At 39.8% G+C, this 22,914-nt stretch overlaps 1 protein-coding gene across 1 annotated transcript in view; it reads right to left on the bottom strand.

Annotated features, from left to right (window-relative positions):
• Nucleotides 1-1,080: 1,080 nt before the first annotated feature.
• Nucleotides 1,081-22,914, bottom strand: part of ahnak (AHNAK nucleoprotein) — a 34,107-nt gene continuing 12,273 nt past the window's right edge. The window contains 11 exon segments of the mRNA XM_044126899.1: nt 1,081-5,834; nt 5,837-9,484; nt 9,663-10,415; nt 10,418-10,597; nt 10,777-11,010; nt 11,013-12,023; nt 12,026-12,268; nt 12,448-13,687; nt 13,843-13,940; nt 14,120-14,812; nt 14,815-22,795. Coding sequence (XP_043982834.1) covers nt 1,081-5,834; nt 5,837-9,484; nt 9,663-10,415; nt 10,418-10,597; nt 10,777-11,010; nt 11,013-12,023; nt 12,026-12,268; nt 12,448-13,687; nt 13,843-13,940; nt 14,120-14,812; nt 14,815-22,795 — 20,835 coding nt within the window.

Below are 22,914 nucleotides of genomic sequence, written 5' to 3'. Positions count from 1 at the left end.
TATTTAATGTAAATTGTTATAGCTGCCCTGAAAATTTTCATATAATTATGTAAAATAAAATTGTGACAGGACTCAAAAAATATTTATTAGTCAGCTGACTCACAAAAACTGCAAATCAAGTTCGAAAACAGGAATAATCTCTATAAATCAGTTTATTGCATTTAGTTGGCAGAATGCAGACAGAAGCATGAATCCATAAAATTATGCACTCCATCAAATATCAATGGCATACATCTTTCTACCTGCAAAGAAGTTGTTTGAAAACAGATGATATTAAGATGTGACTGTGACATGACCAGAATAGGTGTCTATACAAAATAAAAAGTGTCAAAAATGAAATTAAATATAAAGGATTACTAACTGTTAGAATGTAAAAATGACAGGATTAAGAAACCAGTTTAAAATAAACAAAGCAATTTAATTTTTATTGTGACACAAAATTTTAGCAATTACAACTTTTCTTAAATGAAGAGACAGCAATCAGAAGTACGCACAGCACTTCAAAGAATTTCCAAAAAGATTGTCCTTGCAATTATGCTATATACAAGTATATGAATCTTCAGAAGGTTGTCAAAATTACATTGCAAAAATACAATCTGCACTGACTACTATTGAAGCTTAGAAAAAAAAAAACCATCATTGTACACGTACTAAAATGAAAACTGATTAAAATTGTGTTTCAAATGTCTGTAGAGCATTTTCCTTCGAAACAACTGTGATGTATGTTCTTTGCAGTAGACCCCTGGTTACGCATATGTAACAACCATTCAATAAAAATCATTCATTTAAAGAAGAAACAAAACGTATGACCTATAATTTTGTGTGATGCAATAGATTAATAAATCTGGACTATTTACAAAACAATATTCATTAATAAAAGTATACATTTATCTTATGTACAGTTTGAAGAACTTTTTAACAATCTAATTCTCTCCTATTTCATTTTCTTTAAAATTATCATTCATAGGTAAACAGAGATAATTGTGCATGTTCTATTTAATTTAAAAGAATTAAAGTTCAAAACTTATACTGCATTAGGAGATTGTATTTGAGTGCATGAATGTTTAATTGATCTTACTATTATTTTTTTGGAGAAACCGATAGTTCAAGTTTTGGAAGCCTGAAAGCACCTCTTGATCCACTATCACTGCTTGAGGAGGAAGACAATCTAGATTTTTTCAGAGGTACAGAAGCATCTGTACTCCCCTCTATTTCTCCTTCATTGTCATTCCCAAGTGTTACTTCGTATGAGCCCTTGGACTTAGATCCAAAACCTCCAAATGTGCCAAATTTTAATTTGCCTTTCTTGCCTTTGACCTTAGTTCCTCCTACATCTATTGAAATGTCACCACATTCAGCTTCTGAAAGAGCTGAAGGAGAGCTAGCTCCAAGGGAACCTTCGTCACTGGCAGAGGAAGATCGGTGCTTTGATTTTTTAAATAGATCCAGTGAGGCTGACTTTCCCTTAGCTGACAAACTGACTCCAGATCCACCTTCCAAGTTTAATTTTCCACCCATCGCTGCATCTGATTTTCCTTTTCCTGCAACATCTTGACCTTCCACCTTAGGCAGAAGAATACCAAACTTCGGCACTTTAATTTTTGGAAACAGTATTGTGCCCTCTGGATACTGAAGGCCACTAGCTGATTGTCCTGAAGTTCTTGCACTAAGCTCTGGAACTCCTTTGACATTAACATCAGGGCCTTCCAAATAAATCTTTGCACTGTCAGATGATACATTTGCATCGGGTGATTTAAATCCTTCAGCTAAAGATCCATCACCTTTCAGTTTTGGAGATTTCATATCCAGTTCTACATCAGGGAAATGAAGTTTACCAAAAAGAGGCTTCTTAGTGTTTGTCCCTTTCACATGAATATTTGGCGTGTCAATACCCTGGTCTACTTCTGGTGTTTTAATATCAGCTTCTTGCTTCCTTGCTTTTCCTTTCACTTTTGGAAGCTTGAACTTTCCCTTTTTCCCCTTCACATCTATGTCAGGGACATCAAGACTTGCTTCATTGGAATCAAATTCTGGTCCTTTTATGTTTACTTCAGGCGCTTTAATGTTAAAGTCAGCTTTTGCAAAATTTACATCAACTTCTGATTCTGATGGGAGTGTGACTTTGGACATTTTAAAACCAACCTTGGGCCCTCCAGTTTGAACCTTGGGATCCTTGATGTCAACATCAGGAGCTTTAAGATTCATGTCCACATCTGACATGGATAATTTTGGTCCTTTAATTTCAATGTCTGTTTTAGGAAGGTTAACATTAATTTCTTTTCCTTCAACATTTGAACCTTTCAGATTAATATCCCATTCGGGGCCTGATACAGTTGGCAATTTTACTTTGGGTGCTTTAAAGTCTACTTTAGAGGAATCAACATCTATTTTGGGTTTGGAAAGGTTGATGTCAACACCTTGACTCCCTGTTTTGGGGCCTTTAAAGTCTAGTGATGGCATTTTAATTTTAGGGATTTCAAACCCATCTTTGCCAACCCCAAGATCAACATGTGGACCTTTGATATCAACTTCAGGTGGTGTTATTTTTCCTGCTCCTTTGATTTCTGTCTTTGGTACTTTGATATCAATATTAGTATTAGGGAGAGCAACATTGACATTTCCTTTTGTTTTTGGCCCTGTAAGATTAATGTTTAAGTCTGGCAAGGTGGGTCCTGATACTGATGGAAGTTTAACATTGGGACTTGCCTCAGGGCCTTTAACATCAACTCCACCAATGTCAACTTTGGGGGTTACTGTATCAGCATTGACATTTGGAATGGTTATAGTATCATTTGAATTTTCCAGCTGAGGAAGTTTGATGCCAAAAGATGGTATCTTGATCTTGGGCATTTCTAATCCACCCTTCGGTCCCTCAACTTCAAACTTTGGACCTTTTATATCAGCTTCTTTCAGGTTTAGATCTACATCTGGAACTGACACATTCAAATCCCCTTTAAGTTGTGGACCTGTCAGATTTAAATCCACATTTTTTGATCCTGTAAGTTTTCCACTGTGAGTATCGACATCAAATCCTGCTCCTGCTGTCATGACATCTGATGTTTTTATGTCAATTCCAGATTTTGAAAGATCAGCTTCTGGCATGTCAGCTTTTGGGCCCTTGAGGCCAAATTTTGGGATCTTAAATTTGGGACTTTTAGATTTTGAACCAGACAAACCAATGTCAACATCAAGTCCCTCGCAGCTCCCAGTCTTTCCTTTAATGTTGACATCTCCATGCTCCAGTTTAATATCAGGTTCTGAGGTCTTGATCTTTGGACTCTTAAATCCAACCTTTGGCATTTTGAACTTAGATTTTTTTGGAGTGACTTCCAAGACAGTGTCTTTCAGGTCAGCTTTTGGAAATTGACCCTCTCCTTTAAATCCTCCCTTCAGTTTCGATCCCGTCAGATTTATGTCAACATTTGGTAGTGCAGCTTTGGAAACAGGTATTGTTGGAAACTTTGGTGGTTCACTGATATGCTTTAGATCAATATCAAGACTTGGAACATCGGTTTTAACTTTTGCACCTTTGATGTCAATTACAGGTGATTTGATATCTCCTTTTAAATTTGGACTTGAAATATCCATGTCACCTTTGAGTTTTGGGCCTTTCAAGTTGAAATCCACATCTGGCATGGATACTTTTGATCCAGATATGCTTGGCATGTTGAATTTGGGACCTTTCAATTTTGCATTTGGTCCCTTAATGTCAAGGTCTGCTCCTACAATATCAACATCTGGTGCTTTCACATCAATATCTGTATTGGGGAGGTTGATGTCAACATCTGGACCTTCTAGTTTGGGGCCTTTGAAACCAAATGATGGCATCTTGAATTTGGGCATTTTCATTCCACCTTTGTGACCTTCAATGTCAATGTCTGGGCCTTCAATGTCCACCTCTGGACCTTTGACATCTCCTTTGATCTTTGGCATTTTAACATCCAGATCCCCTTCAACTTTAGGACCTTTCAGATTAATGTCAACATCTGGAACATCAACTTTTGGACCTTTCAAATTTAGTGAAGGCATTTTCATTTTAGGCATTTCAAATCCTCCCTTTGGTCCTTCAATATCAACTTCTGGACCTTTGATGTCTATTTCAGGTGATTTGATATCTCCTTTGATCTTTGGAACTGAAACATCCATGTCACCTTTGAGATTTGGGCCTTTCAAGTTGAAATCCACATCTGGCATGGATATTTTTGGTCCAGATATGCTTGGCATGCTGAATTTGGGACCTTTCAGTTTTGCATTTGGTCCCTTAATGTCAAGGTCTGCTCCTTCAATATCAACATCTGGTGCTTTCACATCAATATCTGTCTTGGGGAGGTTGATGTCAACATCTGGACCTTCTAGTTTGGGGCCTTTGAAACCAAATGATGGCATCTTGAATTTGGGCATTTTCATTCCACCTTTGTGACCTTCAATGTCAATGTCTGGGCCTTCAATGTCCACCTCTGGACCTTTGACATCTCCTTTGATCTTTGGCATTTTAACATCCAGATCCCCTTCAACTTTAGGACCTTTCAGATTAATGTCAACATCTGGAACATCAACCTTTGAACCTTTCAAATTTAGTGAAGGCATTTTCATTTTAGGCATTTCAAATCCTCCCTTTGGTCCTTCAATATCAACTTCTGGACCTTTGATGTCTATTTCAGGTGATTTGATATCTCCTTTGATCTTTGGAACTGAAACATCCATGTCACCTTTGAGTTTTGGGCCTTTCAAGTTGAAATCCACATCTGGCATGGATATTTTTGGTCCAGATATGCTTGGCATGTTGAATTTGGGACCTTTCAATTTTGCATTTGGTCCCTTAATGTCAAGGTCTGCTCCTACAATATCAACATCTGGTGCTTTCACATCAATATCTGTATTGGGGAGGTTGATGTCAACATCTGGACCTTCTAGTTTGGGGCCTTTGAAACCAAATGATGGCATCTTGAATTTGGGCATTTTCATTCCACCTTTGTGACCTTCAATGTCAATGTCTGGGCCTTCAATGTCCACCTCTGGACCTTTGACATCTCCTTTGATCTTTGGCATTTTAACATCCAGATCCCCTTCAACTTTAGGACCTTTCAGATTAATGTCAACATCTGGAACATCAACTTTTGGACCTTTCAAATTTAGTGAAGGCATTTTCATTTTAGGCATTTCAAATCCTCCCTTTGGTCCTTCAATATCAACTTCTGGACCTTTGATGTCTATTTCAGGTGATTTGATATCTCCTTTGATCTTTGGAACTGAAACATCCATGTCACCTTTGAGGTTTGGGCCTTTCAAGTTGAAATCCACATCTGGCATGGATATTTTTGGTCCAGATATGCTTGGCATGCTGAATTTGGGACCTTTCAGTTTTGCATTTGGTCCCTTAATGTCAAGGTCTGCTCCTTCAATATCAACATCTGGTGCTTTCACATCAATATCTGTCTTGGGGAGGTTGATGTCAACATCTGGACCTTCTAGTTTGGGGCCTTTGAAACCAAATGATGGCATCTTGAATTTGGGCATTTTCATTACAACCATGTAACCCTCCATGACAAAATCTGGGCCTTCATTGTCCACCTCTGGACCTTTGACATCTCCTTTGATCTTTGGCATTTTAACATCTAGATCCCCTTCAACTTTAGGACCTTTCAGATTAATGTCAACATCTGGAACATCAACCTTTGGACCTTTCAAATTTAGTGAAGGCATTTTTATTTTAGGCATTTCAAATCCTCCCTTTGGTCCTTCAATATCAACTTCTGGACCTTTGATGTCTATTTCAGGTGATTTGATATCTCCTTCGATCTTTGGAACTGAAACATCCATGTCACCTTTGAGTTTGGGCCTTTCAAGTTGAAATCCACATCTGGCATGGATATTTTTGGTCCAGATATGCTTGGCATGCTGAATTTGGGACCTTTCAGTTTGGCATTTGGTCCCTTAATGTCAAAGTCTGCTCCTTCGATATCAACATCTGGTGCTTTCACATCAATATCTGTCTTGGGGAGGTTGATGTCAACATCTGGACCTTCTAGTTTGGGGCCTTTGAAACCAAATGATGGCATCTTGAATTTGGGCATTTTCATTCCACCTTTGTGACCTTCAATGTCAATGTCTGGGCCTTCAATGTCCACCTCTGGACCTTTGACATCTCCTTTGATCTTTGGCATTTTAACATCCAGATCCCCTTCAACTTTAGGACCTTTCAGATTAATGTCAACATCTGGAACATCAACTTTTGGACCTTTCAAATTTAGTGAAGGCATTTTCATTTTAGGCATTTCAAATCCTCCCTTTGGTCCTTCAATATCAACTTCTGGACCTTTGATGTCTATTTCAGGTGATTTAATATCTCCTTTGATCTTTGGAACTGAAACATCCATGTCACCTTTGAGTTTTGGGCCTTTCATGTTGAAATCCACATCTGGCATAGATATTTTTGGCCCAGATATGCTTGGCATGTGGAATTTGGGACCTTTCAGTTTGGCATTTGGACCCTTAATGTCAAGGTCTGCTCCTTCAATATCAACATCTGGTGCTTTCACATCAATATCTGCCTTGGAGAGGTTGATGTCAACATCTGAGCCTTCTAGTCTGGGGCTTTTCAAACCAAATGAGGGCATCTTGAATTTGGGCATTTTCAGTCCACCCTTGGAACCCTCCATGTCAAAATCTGGGCCTTCAATGTCCACCTCGGGCCCTTTTAGATTTCCTTTTATCTTTGGCATTTTAACATCCAGATCCCCTTCAACTTTAGGACCTTTCAGATTAATGTCAACATCTGGAACATCAACGTGTGGACCTTTGAAATTTAGTGAAGGCATTTTTATTTTAGGCATTTCAAATCCTCCCTTTGGTCCTTCAATATCAACTTCTGGACCTTTGATGTCTATTTCAGGTGATTTGATATCTCCTTCGATCTTTGGAACTGAAACATCCATGTCACCTTTGAGTTTTGGGCCTTTCAAGTTGAAATCCACATCTGGCATGGATATTTTTGGTCCAGATATGCTTGGCATGCTGAATTTGGGACCTTTCAGTTTGGCATTTGGTCCCTTAATGTCAAGGTCTGCTCCTTCGATATCAACATCTGGTGCTTTCACATCAATATCTGTCTTGGGGAGGTTGATGTCAACATCTGGACCTTCTAGTTTGGGGCCTTTGAAACCAAATGATGGCATCTTGAATTTGGGCATTTTCATTCCACCTTTGTGACCTTCAATGTCAATGTCTGGGCCTTCAATGTCCACCTCTGGACCTTTGACATCTCCTTTGATCTTTGGCATTTTAACATCCAGATCCCCTTCAACTTTAGGACCTTTCAGATTAATGTCAACATCTGGAACATCAACTTTTGGACCTTTGAAATTTAGTGAAGGCATTTTCATTTTAGGCATTTCAAATCCTCCCTTTGGTCCTTCAATATCAACTTCTGGACCTTTGATGTCTATTTCAGGTGATCTGATATCTCCTTTGATTTTTGGACCCGAGACATCCATGTCACCTTTGAGGTCTGGACCTTTAAAGTTGAAATCCACATCTGGCATAGATATTTTTGGCCCAGATATGCTTGGCATGTGGAATTTGGGTCCTTTCAGTTTGGCATTTGGACCCTTAATGTCAAGGTCTGCTCCTTCGATATCAACATCTGGTGCTTTCACATCAATATCTGCCTTGGGGAGGTTGATGTCAACATCTGGACCTTCTAGTTTTGGGCCTTTGAAACCAAATGAGGGCATCTTGAATTTGGGCATTTTCATTCCACCTTTGTGACCTTCAATGTCAATGTCTGGGCCTTCAATGTCCACCTCTGGACCTTTGAGACCTCCTTTGATCTTTGGCATTTTAACATCCAGATCCCCTTCAACTTTAGGACCTTTCAGATTAATGTCGACATCTGGAACATCAACCTTTGGACCTTTCAAATTTAGTGAAGGCATTTTTATTTTAGGCATTTCAAATCCTCCCTTTGGTCCTTCAATATCAACTTCAGGACCTTTGATGTCTATTTCAGGTGATTTGATGTCTCCTTTGATCTTTGGACCCGAAGCATCCATGTCACCTTTGAGGTTTGGACCTTTCAAGTTGAAATCCACATCTGGCATAGATATTTTTGGCCCAGATATGCTTGGCATGTGGAATTTGGGACCTTTCAGTTTTGCATTTGGACCCTTAATGTCAAGGTCTGCTCCTTCAATATCAACATCTGGTGCTTTCACATCAATATCTGCCTTGGAGAGGTTGATGTCAACATCTGAGCCTTCTAGTCTGGGGCTTTTCAAACCAAATGATGGCATCTTGAATTTAGGCATCTTGAACCCACTTTTGTGCACCTCAATGTCAACATCTGGGCCTTCAATGTCCACCTCTGGACCTTTGACATCTCCTTTGATCTTTGGCATTTTAACATCCAGATCCCCTTCAACCTTAGGACCTTTCAGATTAATGTCAACATCTGGAACATCAACCTTTGGACCTTTCAAATTTAGTGAAGGCATTTTTATTTTAGGCATTTCAAATCCTCCCTCTGGTCCTTCAATATCAACTTCTGGACCTTTGATGTCAAATTCAGGTGATTTGATATCTCCTTTCATTTTTAGACCTGAAACATCCATGTCACCTTTGAGTTTTGGGCCTTTCAAGTTGAAATCCACATCTGGCATCGATATATTTGGTCCAGATATGCCTGGCATGTTGAATTTGGGACCTTTCAGTTTGGCATTTGGTCCCTTAATGTCAAGGTCTGCTCCTTCGATATCAACATCTGGTGCTTTCACATCAATATCTGTTTTGGGGAGGTTGATGTCAACATCTGGACCTTCTAGTTTGGGGCCTTTGAAACCAAATGATGGCATCTTGAATTTGGGCATTTTCATTCCACCTTTGTGACCTTCAATATCAATGTCTGGGCCTTCAATGTCCACCTCTGGACCTTTGACATCTCCTTTGATCTTTGGCATTTTAACATCCAGATCCCCTTCAACTTTAGGACCTTTCAGATTAATGTCAACATCTGGAACATCAACCTTTGGACCTTTCAAATTTAGTGAAGGCATTTTTATTTTAGGCATTTCAAATCCTCCCTTTGGTCCTTCAATATCAACTTCTGGACCTTTGATGTCTATTTCAGGTGATTTGATATCTCCTTTGATCTTTGGAACTGAAACATCCATGTCACCTTTGAGTTTTGGGCCTTTCATGTTGAAATCCACATCTGGCATGGATATTTTTGGTCCAGATATGCTTGGCATGCTGAATTTGGGACCTTTCAGTTTTGCATTTGGTCCCTTAATGTCAAGGTCTGCTCCTTCGATATCAACATCTGGTGCTTTCACATCAATATCTGTCTTGGGGAGGTTGATGTCAACATCTGGACCTTCTAGTTTGGGGCCTTTGAAACCAAATGATGGCATCTTGAATTTGGGCATTTTCATTCCACCTTTGTGACCTTCAATGTCAATGTCTGGGCCTTCAATGTCCACCTCTGGACCTTTGACATCTCCTTTGATCTTTGGCATTTTAACATCCAGATCCCTTCAACTTTAGGACCTTTCAGATTAATGTCAACATCTGGAACATCAACTTTTGGACCTTTCAAATTTAGTGAAGGCATTTTCATTTTAGGCATTTCAAATCCTCCTTTGGTCCTTCAATATCAACTTCTGGACCTTTGATGTCTATTTCAGGTGATTTGATATCTCCTTTGATCTTTGGAACTGAAACATCCATGTCACCTTTGAGTTTTGGGCCTTTCAAGTTGAAATCCACATCTGGCATGGATATTTTTGGTCCAGATATGCTTGGCATGCTGAATTTGGGACCTTTCAGTTTTGCATTTGGTCCCTTAATGTCAAGGTCTGCTCCTTCAATATCAACATCTGGTGCTTTCACATCAATATCTGTCTTGGGGAGGTTGATGTCAACATCTGGACCTTCTAGTTTGGGGCCTTTGAAACCAAATGATGGCATCTTGAATTTGGGCATTTTCATTCCACCTTTGTGACCTTCAATGTCAATGTCTGGGCCTTCAATGTCCACCTCTGGACCTTTGACATCTCCTTTGATCTTTGGCATTTTAACATCCAGATCCCCTTCAACTTTAGGACCTTTCAGATTAATGTCAACATCTGGAACATCAACTTTTGGACCTTTCAAATTTAGTGAAGGCATTTTCATTTTAGGCATTTCAAATCCTCCCTTTGGTCCTTCAATATCAACTTCTGGACCTTTGATGTCTATTTCAGGTGATTTGATATCTCCTTTGATCTTTGGAACTGAAACATCCATGTCACCTTTGAGTTTTGGGCCTTTCATGTTGAAATCCACATCTGGCATGGATATTTTTGGTCCAGATATGCTTGGCATGCTGAATTTGGGACCTTTCAGTTTTGCATTTGGTCCCTTAATGTCAAGGTCTGCTCCTTCATATCAACATCTGGTGCTTTCACATCAATATCTGTCTTGGGGAGGTTGATGTCAACATCTGGACCTTCTAGTTTGGGGCCTTTGAAACCAAATGATGGCATCTTGAATTTGGGCATTTTCATTCCACCTTTGTGACCTTCAATGTCAATGTCTGGGCCTTCAATGTCCACCTCTGGACCTTTGACATCTCCTTTGATCTTTGGCATTTTAACATCCAGATCCCTTCAACTTTAGGACCTTTCAGATTAATGTCAACATCTGGAACATCAACTTTTGGACCTTTCAAATTTAGTGAAGGCATTTTCATTTTAGGCATTTCAAATCCTCCCTTTGGTCCTTCAATATCAACTTCTGGACCTTTGATGTCTATTTCAGGTGATTTGATATCTCCTTTGATCTTTGGAACTGAAACATCCATGTCACCTTTGAGTTTTGGGCCTTTCATGTTGAAATCCACATCTGGCATGGATATTTTTGGTCCAGATATGCTTGGCATGCTGAATTTGGGACCTTTCAGTTTTGCATTTGGTCCCTTAATGTCAAGGTCTGCTCCTTCGATATCAACATCTGGTGCTTTCACATCAATATCTGTCTTGGGAGGTTGATGTCAACATCTGGACCTTCTAGTTTGGGGCCTTTGAAACCAAATGATGGCATCTTGAATTTGGGCATTTTCATTCCACCTTTGTGACCTTCAATGTCAATGTCTGGGCCTTCAATGTCCACCTCTGGACCTTTGACATCTCCTTTGATCTTTGGCATTTTAACATCCAGATCCCCTTCAACTTTAGGACCTTTCAGATTAATGTCAACATCTGGAACATCAACTTTTGGACCTTTCAAATTTAGTGAAGGCATTTTCATTTTAGGCATTTCAAATCCTCCCTTTGGTCCTTCAATATCAACTTCTGGACCTTTGATGTCTATTTCAGGTGATTTGATATCTCCTTTGATCTTTGGAACTGAAACATCCATGTCACCTTTGAGTTTTGGGCCTTTCATGTTGAAATCCACATCTGGCATGGATATTTTTGGTCCAGATATGCTTGGCATGCTGAATTTGGGACCTTTCAGTTTTGCATTTGGTCCCTTAATGTCAAGGTCTGCTCCTTCAATATCAACATCTGGTGCTTTCACATCAATATCTGTCTTGGGGAGGTTGATGTCAACATCTGGACCTTCTAGTTTGGGGCCTTTGAAACCAAATGATGGCATCTTGAATTTGGGCATTTTCATTCCACCTTTGTGACCTTCAATGTCAATGTCTGGGCCTTCAATGTCCACCTCTGGACCTTTGACATCTCCTTTGATCTTTGGCATTTTAACATCCAGATCCCCTTCAACTTTAGGACCTTTCAGATTAATGTCAACATCTGGAACATCAACTTTTGGACCTTTCAAATTTAGTGAAGGCATTTTCATTTTAGGCATTTCAAATCCTCCCTTTGGTCCTTCAATATCAACTTCTGGACCTTTGATGTCTATTTCAGGTGATTTGATATCTCCTTTGATCTTTGGAACTGAAACATCCATGTCACCTTTGAGTTTTGGGCCTTTCATGCTGAAATCCACATCTGGCATGGATATTTTTGGTCCAGATATGCTGGCATGCTGAATTTGGGACCTTTCAGTTTTGCATTTGGTCCCTTAATGTCAAGGTCTGCTCCTTCAATATCAACATCTGGTGCTTTCACATCAATATCTGTCTTGGGGAGGTTGATGTCAACATCTGGACCTTCTAGTTTGGGGCCTTTGAAACCAAATGATGGCATCTTGAATTTGGGCATTTTCATTCCACCTTTGTGACCTTCAATGTCAATGTCTGGGCCTTCAATGTCCACCTCTGGACCTTTGACATCTCCTTTGATCTTTGGCATTTTAACATCCAGATCCCTTCAACTTTAGGACCTTTCAGATTAATGTCAACATCTGGAACATCAACTTTTGGACCTTTCAAATTTAGTGAAGGCATTTTCATTTTAGGCATTTCAAATCCTCCCTTTGGTCCTTCAATATCAACTTCTGGACCTTTGATGTCTATTTCAGGTGATTTGATATCTCCTTTGATCTTTGGAACTGAAACATCCATGTCACCTTTGAGTTTTGGGCCTTTCATGCTGAAATCCACATCTGGCATGGATATTTTTGGTCCAGATATGCTTGGCATGCTGAATTTGGGACCTTTCAGTTTTGCATTTGGTCCCTTAATGTCAAGGTCTGCTCCTTCAATATCAACATCTGGTGCTTTCACATCAATATCTGTCTTGGGGAGGTTGATGTCAACATCTGGACCTTCTAGTTTGGGGCCTTTGAAACCAAATGATGGCATCTTGAATTTGGGCATTTTCATTCCACCTTTGTGACCTTCAATGTCAATGTCTGGGCCTTCAATGTCCACCTCTGGACCTTTGACATCTCCTTTGATCTTTGGCATTTTAACATCCAGATCCCCTTCAACTTTAGGACCTTTCAGATTAATGTCAACATCTGGAACATCAACTTTTGGACCTTTCAAATTTAGTGAAGGCATTTTCATTTTAGGCATTTCAAATCCTCCCTTTGGTCCTTCAATATCAACTTCTGGACCTTTGATGTCTATTTCAGGTGATTTGATATCTCCTTTGATCTTTGGAACTGAAACATCCATGTCACCTTTGAGTTTTGGGCCTTTCATGCTGAAATCCACATCTGGCATGGATATTTTTGGTCCAGATATGCTTGGCATGCTGAATTTGGGACCTTTCAGTTTTGCATTTGGTCCCTTAATGTCAAGGTCTGCTCCTTCAATATCAACATCTGGTGCTTTCACATCAATATCTGTCTTGGGGAGGTTGATGTCAACATCTGGACCTTCTAGTTTGGGGCCTTTGAAACCAAATGATGGCATCTTGAATTTGGGCATTTTCATTCCACCTTTGTGACCTTCAATGTCAATGTCTGGGCCTTCAATGTCCACCTCTGGACCTTTGACATCTCCTTTGATCTTTGGCATTTTAACATCCAGATCCCCTTCAACTTTAGGACCTTTCAGATTAATGTCAACATCTGGAACATCAACTTTTGGACCTTTCAAATTTAGTGAAGGCATTTTCATTTTAGGCATTTCAAATCCTCCCTTTGGTCCTTCAATATCAACTTCTGGACCTTTGATGTCTATTTCAGGTGATTTGATATCTCCTTTGATCTTTGGAACTGAAACATCCATGTCACCTTTGAGTTTTGGGCCTTTCATGCTGAAATCCACATCTGGCATGGATATTTTTGGTCCAGATATGCTTGGCATGCTGAATTTGGGACCTTTCAGTTTGCATTTGGTCCCTTAATGTCAAGGTCTGCTCCTTCAATATCAACATCTGGTGCTTTCACATCAATATCTGTCTTGGGGAGGTTGATGTCAACATCTGGACCTTCTAGTTTGGGGCCTTTGAAACCAAATGATGGCATCTTGAATTTGGGCATTTTCATTCCACCTTTGTGACCTTCAATGTCAATGTCTGGGCCTTCAATGTCCACCTCTGGACCTTTGACATCTCCTTTGATCTTTGGCATTTTAAAATCCAGATCCCCTTCAACTTTAGGACCTTTCAGATTAATGTCAACATCTGGAACATCAACCTTTGGACCTTTCAAATTTAGTGAAGGCATTTTCATTTTAGGCATTTCAAATCCTCCCTTGGTCCTTCAATGTCAACTTCTGGACCTTTGATGTCTATTTCAGGTGATTTGATATCTCCTTTGATCTTTGGAACTGAAACATCCATGTCACCTTTGAGTTTTGGGCCTTTCATGCTGAAATCCACATCTGGCATGGATATTTTTGGTCCAGATATGCTTGGCATGCTGAATTTGGGACCTTTCAGTTTTGCATTTGGTCCCTTAATGTCAAGGTCTGCTCCTTCAATATCAACATCTGGTGCTTTCACATCAATATCTGTCTTGGGGAGGTTGATGTCAACATCTGGACCTTCTAGTTTGGGGCCTTTGAAACCAAATGATGGCATCTTGAATTTGGGCATTTTCATTCCACCTTTGTGACCTTCAATGTCAATGTCTGGGCCTTCAATGTCCACCTCTGGACCTTTGACATCTCCTTTGATCTTTGGCATTTTAACATCCAGATCCCCTTCAACTTTAGGACCTTTCAGATTAATGTCAACATCTGGAACATCAACTTTTGGACCTTTCAAATTTAGTGAAGGCATTTTCATTTTAGGCATTTCAAATCCTCCCTTTGGTCCTTCAATATCAACTTCTGGACCTTTGATGTCTATTTCAGGTGATTTGATATCTCCTTTGATCTTTGGAACTGAAACATCCATGTCACCTTTGAGTTTTGGGCCTTTCATGCTGAAATCCACATCTGGCATGGATATTTTTGGTCCAGATATGCTTGCATGCTGAATTTGGGACCTTTCAGTTTTGCATTTGGTCCCTTAATGTCAAGGTCTGCTCCTTCAATATCAACATCTGGTGCTTTCACATCAATATCTGTCTTGGGGAGGTTGATGTCAACATCTGGACCTTCTAGTTTGGGGCCTTTGAAACCAAATGATGGCATCTTGAATTTGGGCATTTTCATTCCACCTTTGTGACCTTCAATGTCAATGTCTGGGCCTTCAATGTCCACCTCTGGACCTTTGACATCTCCTTTGATCTTTGGCATTTTAACATCCAGATCCCCTTCAACTTTAGGACCTTTCAGATTAATGTCAACATCTGGAACATCAACTTTTGGACCTTTCAAATTTAGTGAAGGCATTTTCATTTTAGGCATTTCAAATCCTCCCTTTGGTCCTTCAATATCAACTTCTGGACCTTTGATGTCTATTTCAGGTGATTTGATATCTCCTTTGATCTTTGGAACTGAAACATCCATGTCACCTTTGAGTTTTGGGCCTTTCAAGTTGAAATCCACATCTGGCATGGATATTTTTGGTCCAGATATGCTTGGCATGCTGAATTTGGGACCTTTCAGTTTTGCATTTGGTCCCTTAATGTCAAGGTCTGCTCCTTCAATATCAACATCTGGTGCTTTCACATCAATATCTGTCTTGGGGAGGTTGATGTCAACATCTGGACCTTCTAGTTTGGGGCCTTTGAAACCAAATGATGGCATCTTGAATTTGGGCATTTTCATTCCACCTTTGTGACCTTCTATGTCAATATCTGGGCCTTCAATGTCCACCTCTGGACCTTTGACATCTCCTTTGATCTTTGGCATTTTAAAATCCAGATCCCCTTCAACTTTAGGACCTTTCAGATTAATGTCAACATCTGGAACATCAACCTTTGGACCTTTCAAATTTAGTGAAGGCATTTTCATTTTAGGCATTTCAAATCCTCCCTTTGGTCCTTCAATGTCAACTTCTGGACCTTTGATGTCTATTTCAGGTGATTTGATATCTCCTTTGATCTTTGGAACTGAAACATCCATGTCACCTTTGAGTTTTGGGCCTTTCATGCTGAAATCCACATCTGGCATGGATATTTTTGGTCCAGATATGCTTGGCATGCTGAATTTGGGACCTTTCAGTTTTGCATTTGGTCCCTTAATGTCAAGGTCTGCTCCTTCAATATCAACATCTGGTGCTTTCACATCAATATCTGTCTTGGGGAGGTTGATGTCAACATCTGGACCTTCTAGTTTGGGGCCTTTGAAACCAAATGATGGCATCTTGAATTTGGGCATTTTCATTCCACCTTTGTGACCTTCAATGTCAATGTCTGGGCCTTCAATGTCCACCTCTGGACCTTTGACATCTCCTTTGATCTTTGGCATTTTAACATCCAGATCCCCTTCAACTTTAGGACCTTTCAGATTAATGTCAACATCTGGAACATCAACTTTTGGACCTTTCAAATTTAGTGAAGGCATTTTCATTTTAGGCATTTCAAATCCTCCCTTTGGTCCTTCAATATCAACTTCTGGACCTTTGATGTCTATTTCAGGTGATTTGATATCTCCTTTGATCTTTGGAACTGAAACATCCATGTCACCTTTGAGTTTTGGGCCTTTCAAGTTGAAATCCACATCTGGCATGGATATTTTTGGTCCCGATATGCTTGGCATGCTGAATTTGGGACCTTTCAGCTTTGCATTTGGTCCCTTAATGTCAAGGTCTGCTCCTTCGATATCAACATCTGGTGCTTTCACATCAATATCTGTCTTGGGGAGGTTGATGTCAACATCTGGACCTTCTAGTTTGGGGCCTTTGAAACCAAATGATGGCATCTTGAATTTGGGCATTTTCATTCCACCTTTGTGACCTTCTATGTCAATATCTGGGCCTTCAATGTCCACCTCTGGACCTTTGACATCTCCTTTGATCTTTGGCATTTTAAAATCCAGATCCCCTTCAACTTTAGGACCTTTCAGATTAATGTCAACATCTGGAACATCAACCTTTGGACCTTTCAAATTTAGTGAAGGCATTTTCATTTTAGGCATTTCAAATCCTCCCTTTGGTCCTTCAATGTCAACTTCTGGACCTTTGATGTCTATTTCAGGTGATTTGATATCTCCTTTGATCTTTGGAACTGAAACATCCATGTCACCTTTGAGTTTTGGGCCTTTCATGTTGAAATCCACATCTGGCATGGATATTTTTGGTCCAGATATGCTTGGCATGCTGAATTTGTGACCTTTCAGTTTTGCATTTGGTCCCTTAATGTCAAGGTCTGCTCCTTCGATATCAACATCTGGTGCTTTCACATCAATATCTGTCTTGGGGAGGTTGATGTCAACATCTGGACCTTCTAGTTTGGGGCCTTTGAAACCAAATGATGGCATCTTGAATTTGGGCATTTTCATTCCACCTTTGTGACCTTCAATGTCAATATCTGGGCCTTCAATGTCCACCTCTGGACATTTGACATCTCCTTTGATCTTTGGCATTTTAACATCCAGATCCCCTTCAACTTTAGGACCTTTCAGATTAATGTCAACATCTGGAACATCAACTTTTGGACCTTTCAAATTTAGTGAAGGCATTTTCATTTTAGGCATTTCAAATCCTCCCTTTGGTCCTTCAATATCAACTTCTGGACCTTTGATGTCTATTTCAGGTGATTTGATATCTCCTTTGATCTTTGGAACTGAAACATCCATGTCACCTTTGAGTTTTGGGCCTTTCAAGTTGAAATCCACATCTGGCATGGATATTTTTGGTCCAGATATGCTTGGCATGCTGAATTTGGGACCTTTCAGTTTTGCATTTGGTCCCTTAATGTCAAGGTCTGCTCCTTCAATATCAACATCTGGTGCTTTCACATCAATATCTGTCTTGGGGAGGTTGATGTCAACATCTGGACCTTCTAGTTTGGGGCCTTTGAAACCAAATGATGGCATCTTGAATTTGGGCATTTTCATTCCACCTTTGTGACCTTCTATGTCAATATCTGGGCCTTCAATGTCCACCTCTGGACCTTTGACATCTCCTTTGATCTTTGGCATTTTAAAATCCAGATCCCCTTCAACTTTAGGACCTTTCAGATTAATGTCAACATCTGGAACATCAACCTTTGGACCTTTCAAATTTAGTGAAGGCATTTTCATTTTAGGCATTTCAAATCCTCCCTTTGGTCCTTCAATGTCAACTTCTGGACCTTTGATGTCTATTTCAGGTGATTTGATATCTCCTTTGATCTTTGGAACTGAAACATCCATGTCACCTTTGAGTTTTGGGCCTTTCATGTTGAAATCCACATCTGGCATGGATATTTTTGGTCCAGATATGCTTGGCATGCTGAATTTGTGACCTTTCAGTTTTGCATTTGGTCCCTTAATGTCAAGGTCTGCTCCTTCGATATCAACATCTGGTGCTTTCACATCAATATCTGCCTCGGGGAGGTTCATGTGAACATCTGGACCTTCTAGTTTGGGGCCTTTGAAACCAAATGATGGCATCTTGAATTTGGGCATTTTCATTCCACCTTTGTGACCTTCAATGTCAATGTCTGGGCCTTCAATGTCCACCTCTGGACCTTTGACATCTCCTTTGATCTTTGGCATTTTAACATCCAGATCCCCTTCAACTTTAGGACCTTTCAGATTAATGTCAACATCTGGAACATCAACTTTTGGACCTTTCAAATTTAGTGAAGGCATTTTCATTTTAGGCATTTCAAATCCTCCCTTTGGTCCTTCAATATCAACTTCTGGTCCTTTGATGTCTATTTCAGGTGATTTGATATCTCCTTTGATCTTTGGAACTGAAACATCCATGTCACCTTTGAGTTTTGGGCCTTTCAAGTTGAAATCCACATCTGGCATGGATATTTTTGGTCCAGATATGCTTGGCATGCTGAATTTGGGACCTTTCAGTTTGGCATTTGGTCCCTTAATGTCAAGGTCTGCTCCTTCGATATCAACATCTGGTGCTTTCACATCAATATCTGCTTTGGGGAGGTTGATGTCAACATCTGGACCTTCTAGTTTGGGGCTTTTCAGACCAAAGGATGGCATCTTGAATTTGGGCATTTTCATTCCACCTTTGTTAACTTCAATGTCAATGTCTGGTCCTTCAATGTCCACCTCTGGACCTTTGACATCTCCTTTGATCTTTGGCATTTTAACATCCAGATCCCCTTCAACTTTAGGACCTTTCAGATTAATGTCAACATCTGGAACATCAACCTTTGGACCTTTCAAATTTAGTGAAGGCATTTTCATTTTAGGCATTTCAAATCCTCCCTTTGGTCCTTCACTATCAACTTCTGGACCTTTGATGTCTATTTCAGGTGATTTGATATCTCCTTTGATCTTTGGAACTGAAACATCCATGTCACCTTTGGGTTTTGGGCCTTTCAAGTTGAAATCCACATCTGGCATGGATATTTTTGGTCCAGATATGCTTGGCACGTTGAATTTGGGACCTTTCAGTTTTGCATTTGGTCCCTTAATGTCAAGGTCTGCTCCTTCGATATCAACATCTGGTGCTTTCACATCAGTATCTGTCTTGGGGAGGTTGATGTCAACATCTGGACCTTCTAGTTTGGGGCCTTTGAAACCAAATGATGGCATCTTGAATTTGGGCATTTTCATTCCACCCTTGTAACCCTCCATGTCAAAATCTGGGCCTTCAATGTCCACCTCGGGCCCTTTTAGATCTCCTTTAATCTTTGCCATTTTGACATCTAGATCCCCTTCAACCTTAGGACCTTTCAGATTAATGTCAACATCTGGAACATCAACGTGTGGACCTTTCAAATTTAGTGAAGGCATTTTTATTTTAGGCATTTCAAATCCTCCCTTTGGTCCTTGAATATCAACTTCTGGACCTTTGATGTCGATTTCAGGTGATTTGATATCTCCTTTGAGATTTGGAACTGAAACATCCATGTCACCTTTGAGTTTTGGGCCTTTCAAGTTGAAATCCACATCTGGCATGGATATTTTTGGCCCAGATATGCTTGGCATATTTAATTTGGGACCTTTCAGTTTTGCATTTGGTCCCTTAATGTCAAGGTCTGCTCCTTCAATATCAACATCTGGTGCTTTCACATCAATATCTGCCTTGGGGAGGTTTATGTCAACACCTGGGCCTTCTAGTTTGGGGCCTTTGAAACCAAATGAGGGCATCTTGAATTTGGGCATTTTCATTCCACCTTTGTGACCTTCAATGTCAATGTCTGGGCCTTCAATATCCACCTCTGGACCTTTTACATCTCCTTTAATCCTTGGCATTTTAACATCCAGATCCCCTTCAACTTTAGGACCTTTCAGATTAATATCAAGATCTGGAACATCAACGTTTGGACCTTTCAAATTTAGTGAAGGCATTTTCATTTTAGGCATTTCAAATCCTCCCTTTGGTCCTTCACTATCAAGTTCTGGACCTTTGATGTCTATTTCAGATGATTTGATATCTCCTTTGATCTTTGGAACTGAAACATCCATGTCACCTTTGAGTTTTGGGCCTTTCAAGTTGAAATCCACATCTGGCATGGATATTTTTTGTCCAGATATACTTGGCATGTTGAATTTGGGACCTTTCAGTTTGGCATTTGTTCCCTTCATGTCAATGTCTACACCTTTAATGTCCACCTCTGGACCTTTTAGATCGCCTTTGATCTTTGGCAGTTCGACATCCACATCACTTTCAACATTAGGGCCTTTCAGATTAAGATTTACATCTGGAACATCAACCTTTGAACCTTTCAAATTCAGTGAAGACATTTTTATTTTTGGCATTTCAAATCCTCCCTTTTGTCCTTCAAATTCAGCTTCTGGACCTTTGATGTGAATTTCTTGTGATTTGACATCTCCTCTGACCTTTTGACCTGAAACATTCATGTCACCCTTGAGTTTTGGGTCTTTCAAGTTGAAATCCACATCTGGCATGGATATTTCTGGTCCAGATATGCTGGGCATGATGAATTTGGACCCTTTTAGATTTGCATCTGGTCCCCTAATGTCAAGGTCTGCTCCCTCAATTTCAACATCCTGTGCCTTCACATCAATATCTGCCTTTGGGAGGTTGATGTGAACATCTGGATCTTCATCTTTGGGGCCTATAATACCGAATGATGGCATCTTGAATTTAGGCATTTTCAGTCCACCTTTGTACCCCTCTGTGTCATCATCTGGGCCTTCAATATCCACATCTGGACCTTTAAGATCTCCTTTCTTCTTTGGCAACTTAACATCCATATCTCCTGTAACTTTAGGACCTTTCAGATTAAGATTAACATCTGGCACATCAACCTTTGGACCTTTCATTTTCATTGAAGACATTTTTAATTTTGGCATTTCAAGTTCTCCCTTTGTCCCTTCAATATCAACTTCTGGACCCTTTATGTCAATTTTGGGTGATTTGATATCTGTTTTCATCTTTGGGTGTGAAACATCCATTTCACCTTTTAGTTTTGGGCCTTTCAAGTTTATATCTACATCTGGCATGGATATTTTTGTTCCAGATTTGCAGGGTATTGTTAGGACTGGTGCTTCCACTTCCGTATATTTTTTTACATCTTTGTTTTTCTTTGGCTCTGTAATTTCCATATCATTTTCTGTTTTACTACTTTTCCCTCTCACATCAACTTCTTGGTCTTTGCTCTTAACTGATAGCGTTTCAATCCGGGATAATGAAAATCCGTCCTTTGACTCAAAATCTTGTCTGTCAGCTTCTGCTGTCCTTACACGTTCTACATCCACATTACCTTTGATTGTTGAAGCTTTCAAGTTCAGATTCATCTCAGGCATTCTTACATTAACTCCTACCTTTGAGTCTGACATGTCAGCTTTGCCTTTACTTCTTGTGTCTATCTCTGTTATGGTTTGTGTTTTGTAATGAAAGCCATCATCAGTTACCTGAGATCTATCAACGTCTGAATCCATTTTTTGATATTTAATGGCCTCTTCTGAGCTGCCTTGACTAGTGGTCTTTAATGATGATGTGTTTATATGTGGTAATTTTAAATCACCTTCTTTTCTTTCAGTGTTTATATCAGGACATCTAAACCCTATTTTTGTTGCTGTTGGAACTCCATCATCTTTTTCCCCACTTTTTGGCTTTGCACTTGGAAGACTAGTTTGCCTACTTGTCAATGAATTTCTGTCTGGATTTGAAGAATAACCAGTGTTGGCATTACTTTCTGTAACAAATGATACCTTTCCAGAATCAGCAGAATTTCCAACCTTTTTAACATCAAAATAACTTGATCCTTTGTTCAGGTGGAGGGATGTGTCTCCAGATGGTCTCTGGAACTTAATGTCTTCTTGTGGTAGAGACAAACTAGCTGATCTCTTGTTATCATCATTTGTGGTTAATTCTGCATCTCCTGACCCTCTTACTGTAACAACCTTTATAAAAGTGCTTTTACTTTCACCGGATATAGTCTGTTTTTCAGACTCATCTATGCTTCCAGCTGTCTGTTCTTCACTTTCTCTTAAGATTTTAGTGCCCTCGTGACCTACAACTCCAAACTTAGGTCCTTTAAATCTGAGATCCTTACTTATTTCTGTTCCCTCTCTTATAATTGTCTTTGACTGATCTCCACTTGAATGTGTTTCTGTTGAGCTACCTTTTAGACCAGTATAGGTTACATTGCATGACTCAAAAACACCCTCTTCTCCCACCCCTTTAACTGTAGGACTGCCATGCAATATTCTGACACGAGGAGAGCCATCTCCAGATTCATGCTGTTGTCCCTTGAAGTCTGGGCTTGAAAGTTCTAGTTTCTCACCTATCCCACTTGGCATATCCACTGTGTAAGTAGTGATGCGGCGAGTGATGGTTGTAATAGTACTGCCATCACTGCTAGTGCTGCTGTGTCGCTCTGTACGAACATCCACTCCTTCTGCAAGATCTTCAGACTTCAGCCTTGGTTTAATCTTCTTTGTGTATATTCTCTTGTAGTCCTCATCATCTCCACTCTGTATCAACATACAACATTATGTTTGTTAAAATATTAAGAAATAGTATATAGTGGATACTGTATATTTATCCATTTGATAATTGTAGTATCTCTAAGCAAACTCAAACATTTGGTTTT

This window comes from Gambusia affinis, linkage group LG09 (genome assembly GCF_019740435.1).
Source record: "Gambusia affinis linkage group LG09, SWU_Gaff_1.0, whole genome shotgun sequence".
In the NCBI taxonomy this organism is placed as follows: Eukaryota; Metazoa; Chordata; class Actinopteri; order Cyprinodontiformes; family Poeciliidae; genus Gambusia; species Gambusia affinis.
This window is presented reverse-complemented; position numbering and strand designations above follow the sequence as displayed.